This window comes from Palaemon carinicauda, chromosome 28 (assembly GCF_036898095.1).
Source record: "Palaemon carinicauda isolate YSFRI2023 chromosome 28, ASM3689809v2, whole genome shotgun sequence".
NCBI classification, from domain to species: domain Eukaryota; kingdom Metazoa; phylum Arthropoda; class Malacostraca; order Decapoda; family Palaemonidae; genus Palaemon; species Palaemon carinicauda.
Genome location: NC_090752.1, coordinates 11,990,300 through 11,999,063, shown reverse-complemented (window position 1 = coordinate 11,999,063; position 8,764 = coordinate 11,990,300). Strand labels below are relative to the sequence as shown.

At 33.3% G+C, this 8,764-nt stretch overlaps 1 protein-coding gene across 1 annotated transcript in view; it reads left to right on the top strand.

Moving 5' to 3' along the window:
- Positions 1 to 6,067, top strand: part of LOC137621987 (lachesin-like) — a 492,431-nt gene extending 486,364 nt beyond the window's left edge. The window contains exons 6-9 of the mRNA XM_068352479.1: positions 1,416 to 1,563; positions 2,283 to 2,473; positions 3,237 to 3,305; positions 5,235 to 6,067. Coding sequence (XP_068208580.1) covers positions 1,416 to 1,563; positions 2,283 to 2,473; positions 3,237 to 3,305; positions 5,235 to 5,530 — 704 coding nt within the window. The 3' untranslated portion in view covers positions 5,531 to 6,067. The remainder of the gene's footprint in view (positions 1 to 1,415; positions 1,564 to 2,282; positions 2,474 to 3,236; positions 3,306 to 5,234) is intronic.
- The last annotated feature ends 2,697 nt before the right edge of the window (positions 6,068 to 8,764 follow it).

Genomic DNA, 8,764 nt, shown 5'->3' with positions numbered 1-8,764 from the left:
ACGGAGTACTTACCTCGAACTACTTTCTTAGGAGTATCTGGGATCTCCTCCCAAGTCGGTTGGGAGGAGATCCCAGATACTCCTAAGAAAGTAGTTCGAGGCAAGTACTCCGTGTTGGAAGAAATACGAATTTCATTTATAAAGATAAAACCTAATTCTGTTACGGAGAAAATGTTGAGATGTCAATAAAATTTATTTTCTTCTTAAGAGAAAATAAGCCATTATTAAGGACAGGTTTCAATGGAATTACTTAATTTGAAAAATACGGATTTAATTTATAAACATAAAACCTAACTCTGTTACAGAGAAAATGTTCAGATGTCAATAAAATTTATTTTCTTCTCAAGAGAAAATAAGCCATTATTAAGGACAGGTTTCAATGGAATTATTTAATTTGAAAAATACGGATTTAATCTATAAACACAAAACTTCACTCTGTTACGGAGAAAATGTTCAGATGTCAACAAAATTTATTTCTTCAAGAGAAAATAGGCCATTTTTGGGGACAGGTTTCAATGGAATTACTTAATTTGAAAAATACGAATTTAATCAATAAACAAAAAAATTCACTCTGTTACGGAGAAAATGTTGAGATGTCAATAAAAGTTTTCTTCTTCTAAAGAGAAAAAAAAACGTCATTTTTGGAGACAAGTTTCAATGGAATAACGGAATTTGAAAAAATAAGAATTTCCTTAATAAACAAAAAAGCTTCATTCTGTTACGGAGAAAATGTTCAGATATCAACAAAATTTATTTACTTCCTAAGATAAAATATGCCATTTTCAGGCACAGGTTTAAAAATACCTGAATCCAAAGCAAAAATATCATGCTGAGTTTTGATACTGAAAACATTTACTATAAATGCTACTTTTTTAAGGAATTTTTCTGCATCTAAAGAAAAAAAAATCTGATGTACACTAAATTTTTCTACAACAAAAATATTAAGAAAGACATTTATATCTTCTACAAAAAAAGTTACCTATCCTAGTTCTAGTGACGGATTTCAAAAGCTGACTACATTGTATATATCTAGGACTTGATTTTAATCAGAAATACATGTCATTCCTTAATCAAAAATTAAAAGATTTTAAGATACATATCTCTTTATAATATAAAACATACTAATTTCGTAGAGCCTATAGAGTAGAGACTGATAAGTATGATTTCTTATAGTAATTTTTTTTCCCCTTTGGGGGGGGGGGGATTCTCATAAAGCTGACGATACTGGAATTCTAGATTGAGAGAGGTAAACGGTTCTAGTGCAGACCCCTGATGAGAGTATTCACCCCTGTCAAGGATGAAAAAAACTAAATATTAAGAATTGCCTTATGAAATACAAACCGTTTCTATTTAAGGGTAATTTAAATGATTCTTATAAACCAATAGTCAATCTAACAAAATTTTTCCTTTGACAGTTGTGCCCACAGTGTACGTGCCCCATCAGCTGGTGGGGGTGCCCCTGGGGCAGGACGTGACCATTGAGTGTATCATCGAGGCCTGGCCCTCAGGACTTAACTACTGGAAGAGGCCGAATGGGATACAAGTTCTTCATAATGATAAAAAGTAAGGCTTTTGAAAGGTGTGAGAAATGATATAATGGGAATTATTTCTATCGTATTATTAAATAATTTTGAATATTTATCTATAGTCAATTTCTTTTAATGAGGCGCATTTGCACCGACTCGCAGCGGTGCCCTTTTAGCTCGGAAAAGTTTCCTGATCGCTGATTGGTTAGAATTATCTTGCCCAACCAATCAGCGATCAAGAAACTTTTCCGAGCTAAAAGGGCACCCCTGCGAGTCGGTGCAAATCTGCCTCGCTAAAAAAAATTGACTATAGTATGTCTAATGATTTACTCTGTTTCCAAGTTTGAATTAATAATTGTAGAGATTATTTCTTAAAAGGACGTGGTTAGCTGTATGATGGTTTAAAGCTAGATTTATTCATTTGCTTGTCGATAACTCAGAAAGTTTTTTTTTTTTTTTTTTCATTCAAAACTACACTGATATACAAAAGTATAAATTACTTCTTAAGTCTTTCAGTGAAATGTGTGATTCTTTTCACTAATCTTCTGAACTACATCTAAATTTACATTAAATCATTTTTTTTTCTTTTTTTCTAATTTGCCACAGATTTCAAATCAATACCAATATAAATTAATCTCAATTTTGTCCAAAAAATGTATCAAACCCAGAAAAAAAAATTAAAAAAATTTAAAGTGCAAATAAAAAAAATCTACCTATAAAATTTTAATGTATCTCCTTCGTTGCATCTTAAAACAGATATAAAGTGAAACAAGTGGAAGGGTCTCAGAAGTACAAGACCAAATTGTTATTAACCATTACGGACGTGACCCGGCATGACACAGGGGAATACAACTGCATCGCCAACAACAGTCAAGGAGGAGCTCAGCAAGCCGTCAGGGTTTCGGTTTCACAACCTATTCCTCTGAACACTAACGCCATCTCGAAAGGTGAGAGAGAGAGAGAGAGAGAGAGAGAGAGAGAGAGAGAGAGAGAGAGAGAGAGAGAGAGAGAGAGAGAGAGAGAGAGAGAGTTAATTAGTCTGGAATTAAACAGGATAATATCATCACTTGAGACTTGATCTAGAATTTGAAAAGGAAACTGTCCTCAATATGAGAGAGAGAGAGAGAGAGAGAGAGAGAGAGAGAGAGAGAGAGAGAGAGAGAGAGAGAGAGAATATTGTTATCCCTTGAAACATGATCAAGAATCTGAAAGGGAAACTCGTCAATGAGAGAGAGAGAGAGAGAGAGAGAGAGAGAGAGAGAGAGAGAGAGAGAGAGAGAGAGAGAGAGAGAGAGAGAGAGATAAATCAAACAGGAAATTATCATCATTTAAGACTTGATCTAGATATTCTTGTCATCACATGAGACTTGACCTCGAAATTTAAAATGGAATTATCATTAATGAGTGAAAAAAAAGGTCAGGAATTGCTTAGTTTTAACTATCCACTCGGCACTGCATCACCCCTAGACGGCAAAAAACAATATTTACCTATCTATCTATATCTATCTATCATGGCTTTTCCCCTAATTTTGGGGGGTAGCCGACATTAAAAAAGGGGGGATATATGCATGTAAAATCGGGAGAGAAAATACGTAGTTTCTACTATCAATTAAATAACTTCTCGTAATTTTGAGGGAGAAAATTTAGGATACACATAAGCTGAATATACTGGTCATATTTTCTTTATTATTTTTTTTTCTAATACGACAGGATATGAAGGCAAAGACACCATTCAAGGGAAACCATCTCTGCCAGCCGTCAATTGGGGAAAAGATGCAGGTAAGAACGAGATACCACAATTACAAACATTATTCCTTTGAATAGATAATAGATAAGAGCTAAGAAATATGTTTTACAGATATTTTATGGGAACTTTAGTCAGTTGCAAATGATAAAAAAAACTTGTTTTAGGTTTCAGATCTAAAATACTATTAGTGTACGCGACCCGTCAAGAATAACGGCTATTTAGATAGTTTCAACCTCCCCTCCTCCTATCTTAACTATAGTCAATTTTTTAGCCAGGCAGATTTGCACCGACTCGCAGCGATACCCTTTTAGCTCGGAGAAGTTTCCTGAACGCTGATTGGTTGGGCAAGATAATTCTAACCAATCAGCGATCAGGAAACTTTTCCGAGCTAAAAGGGCACCGCTACGAGTAGGTGCAAATGCGCCTAATGAAAAGAAATTGACTATACAGCCAGCTGGTTCGGTTATTTGTGGAGATTGTGGTTTTTGAGTGTACCTCAAAAGGTATGACTACTCCCGCTACTCCTACCGCTCAGAGTGACAGGAAAGAAATATCTTTACAGTATATAATTTATATAGCCTGACACTTGCACATTATTATATAGGTGAAGATGAGGTATTTGTTTACAAGACCACGCTCTCCATATACTGACAAAGTATGCAAAGCTATTGTTTTCCTCAATTACTTTTTCATAATTCAAAACAATTCGCCACTAAAACTTCCAATACAGACTTTTCCTATTTTCAAAGCAACCCAATAAATCATCTTCCCATTGTTTCACCTTAAGAACTGGGCCACTAAGAATCTCAACAAATCTTACTCCTATTTTCAAAGAAACCAATTAATAATTTTTCCATTTCTCCAACTTGGGATCTACGCCACTCAGAATCTCAATAAAGCCTGTTCCTATTTTCAAAGAAACCAATTAATCTTCTTCCTCTTTTCTCACCTTAAGAACTGTGCCACTAAGAATTCCAATAAAAATCATCTTCCCCTTTTTTCACCTTTAGAACTGTGCCACTAAGAATCTCAACAAAGCCTACTCCTATTTTCAAAGAAACCAATCAATCATTTTTCAATTTTTCCAACTTGAGATCTGCGCCACTAAGAATCTCAATAAAGCCTCTTCCTATTTTCAAAGAAACCCAATAAATCATTTTTCCCTTTTTTCACTATAAGAACTGTGCCACTAAGAATCTAAATAAAGCCTCTTGCTATTTTCAAAGAAACGTTATAAATCCTATTCTTTTTTCCAGTTTGAGAGCTGTGCCACTGAGAATTCCAATAAAGCCTCTTCCTTTTGTCAAAGAAGCCAATAAATCATCCTCCCCTTTTTTACCTTAAGAACTGTGTCACTAAGAATCCCAATTTCAAAGAAACCAATTAATCACACCACCCTTTTCACCTTAAGAACTGTACCACTAAGAATTCCAATACAGCCTCTTCCTTTTTTTTTCAAAGAAACTCAATAAATCATCTTCCCCTTTTTTCACCTCAAGAACTGTGCCACTAAGAATCTCAATAAAGCCTCTTCCTATTTTCTAAGGAACCAATTAATCATCTTCCTTTTATTTCACCAAAAGAACTGTGCCACTAAGAATCTAAATAAAGCCTCTTCATATTTTAAAAGAAACCCAATAAATCGTCTTCCCCTTTCTTCACTTTAAGAACTGGGCCGCAAAGAATCCCAATAAAAATCGTCTTCCACTTTTTTTATCTTAAGAACTGTGCCACTAAGAATCTCAATAAAGCCACTGGCTATTTTCATAGAAACCAACCAATCATCTTCCCCTTTTTTCTCCTTAAGAACTGTGCCACTAAGAATTCCAATAACGCCTGTTCCTTTTTTCAAAGAAACTTAATAAATCTTCTTCCTTTTCTTCTACTTTAAGAAAACTATACCACCAAAGAAAGAAAAAAAATTCCCAATACACCATCAACCATTACTTTCCCTCTTCCAGATTCTGCTTCGTCGATCAAGGACGAGATGGCCGACCACCGCAAAGTGTCCCACCACCACCACGCCAACTACAACAACCACCAGGAGCCGTCGACGAAGAGAATTCACGAGATAAACATGAAAGACAACCTCCCTCCCCCTTCCTCCTCCTCCTCCTCTTCTTCTACCTCGTCTGCCAGTGCCTCCAGGATCTCTCGGAGATCAAACAGTCTCTGCTTCCTCGTCTCCTTTCTTCTCTTTCTTCTAGTTCAAGAAAGACACTGTGTAAAGTGCTCGTGGATTGTTATATTGTTGTAAATTTATATATTTCCTTGGGAGATTATGTGTGAGTGATTGTGTGTGTACTTGTCCACATATAAATATATAAGTATAGAGTAATTGTTCCATGAGATAGGTATTCAAAGACATTGCTGTAGTAATCGAAAAAAATTAATCACTGGATATAAAAGATGAGATGATATTAATAACAGATCTAGGAGAGTTGGGAAAACATTCGTTGCTACAAAGGATGTTGAATGAGGGGAAAATGTTTACAAACATAAAAACTGGTTCCAGTGATGACGAAACACAGTCTATAAAGCTCTCACCCAACCTCTACTAAATATATTCAAATTCTACCAGTTCCTTTCTCTCTCTCTCTCTCTCTCTCTCTCTCTCTCTCTCTCTCTCTCTCTCTCTCTCTCTCTCTCTCTCTCTCTCTCTCTCTCTCTCTCCCAGTTTCCAAACCTGATAATAGTTTTACCTTTGAAGGCATTAAAGCAAAGTTGTAAAACTAATTTTTAAATGTTTACTGTTAAGACGTTCAAGATGGACAGTTGAACCTTATAATATTTTCTTTGGACTCTTCACAAAATATAACAAAAGTTAACCTATCTATAGCATAAGTGACTGATATATATTAAAAAAAAAATTGGAAAAATTATTCCACAATTTCATCTCATTTAATTTCAATCTTTTTACTTAACTTACTCGTCACCTCGCCTTGATCAGAAAAGTGCATCAAAATTGCACATCCAAAAAAAGACAATATTATCTAGAAAATAAATTTGAAAAAAAAAAATCTATAGTAGTTTCCTGGTGTTACGTTTTAACTCTGACAGAGAAAAATAGGGTGCCATATTAATCAAAATAATAATAATAACAATGTTATTATTATTATTGCCTCTGAAATTTCTGAAATGTCACAGGATAGAAAGAGCATGTAAAATGACGAGCCATATATTACGAGTGATATTATTAATAATAACAATGTTATTATTATTATTATTGCCTCTGAAATTTCTGAAATGTCACAGGATAGAAAGAGCGTGTAAAATGACGAGCCATATATTACGAGTGATATTATTAACCTCCTGCTGTCTCACATGTGAATGTACTGAGGAAAAAGACAGTCTATACAGCAGTGAGATTGTATAAACATATAGGAACGTCCTTAGAACATTAAAAGACATCTAGTTTTCTTTTCGTCTGGATGAGATTCTCTATATCCTTCTTCCTTGTATAAAGATACTTTTGAAGTGTGTATGTAGAAGAAAAATGTTGTTACTTATACAATGAATCAGATTCATTTGAAGATGTACATATTTCACTGTATAATCTATCAATAGTTGAAAAGAAAAATTATGTATTAAAGTATATGAATACCAGAACTCTGTATGTATCATACAGAAAAGTGATATGACCATAGATCTTATATAAATATACGATGACACTAAAATATTTCTGTGTGTATAGAACATTAGTTGTAATTTGGTTAAAAGTACCTAGTATGAACGCTCTCTCTCTCTTTCTCTCTCTCTCTCTCTCTCTCTCTCTCTCTCTCTCTCTCTCTCTCTCTCTCTCTCTCTCGGTGTCCAGTTACCTTTTCCTCTCGCACATAAAATCAATTGCATAATTTTTAAAACATGTTTTAATAGTTCCTTCTTTCTTTCTCTTACTTAAATCAAATTATTTTCAAACCTTGATCTCTTTTCCTCTCCCTCTCTGTGCCATATTTCAATACGAGAGAGACTTGTAAATAAATTTGATGTATATATGAAATTTTTAATTTCAAGCTTATCTACTTAACACGTACATACATACATAATAAATGCAACATTTACACATGGGTATAGACAAATTAATATGTATAAGCGTAAAGCATTGTCGCCTTGCGTCCAATTCCTTAAATTACTACGCACATGTGGTAACCATTGTTTAGACGAGATACATTCATAATATCAACTTATGAAAAACATATATATATATATATATATATATATATATATATATATATATATATATATATATATACATACATACACACATATATAAAATATATATATATATATATATATATATATATATATATGTATATATATATATATATATATATATATGTATATATGTGTAGGTATGTATATATATATATATATATATATATATATATATATATATATAGCTCCTGTATGAAGTAATGAATTCCTCGATGATCTAAATACTTTACAATGAGCGAGATTATTTCAATGAAAATTAATCTTTTAGAGTTATACACAAGATTCAATCATTCATGGCGGCAATTGTCTATGTTGAAAAATATAACAACAATAACAGAGGATATTGCAAAAAATACAATAAAGAATTATTAATTTATGTAGTGTCAAACAATTTCTCCATCTTGGGAAAACTTATAATGAAAGAATTATATTCGTTACCTTTACTGCTTTGCAGAACAAAATTATTAATAACCTCACAGACCTTAAGAATGAAATCAACGTTAATGAGATTTATCACGTTTGTCGATAACGAATCAATATTTCAGATTAAAAAATAAAAATTACAAAGTATGGCAAAAAAACAACAACTTTATAACGTAAGAAACTTTCTACGATTACGAAACAATAGTAATAAAAGATTAGAAACATGTACTTATATCATACGAAACCACGGTACACGAAGAAGACCAAATAACATGATAACTAAACAATAAGAGAGTAATAAAAACAACAAAAATCTATGTGAACATAACGAAGGCCTTTTATGAAAAACGAGAAAGGTTAAACCAGAACTTTATTTATCATAGAAACAAGAATCTAAGATAAAAACTAGAGGGGCCTTCAGTAGAGCGTAGACCTCCGCCGCAGCAGCTTATTTTCGACCTCGACCTTGACCTTAACATGTATTAATTGGCGTGGATTTTCATACACTCAAATATGAACCAATTTTGAAGTCTCTGTGAAAACGATGTCCAAACTTATGGCTGATTACGTGACCTTGAACGTGACCTTGACCTTTGACCTTGACATTCCAAAATTTAATAATTTTTAGCTTTTTCCACAACAGTTAATACCCGCAAGTTTCATTACTCTACTATTAAAAGTTGGGCCAGAAAGCTGTTCACAAACAAACATACAAACAGTGGCGAAAACATAACCTCCTTCCAACTTCGTTGGCAGAGGTGAAAAATTCGAAAAACCATTTGGGCCAGTGGGAGATCAAAAGAAAGTCATGCAACATGATAAATAAAATAAAACTGTCAACGATATGTTTAAT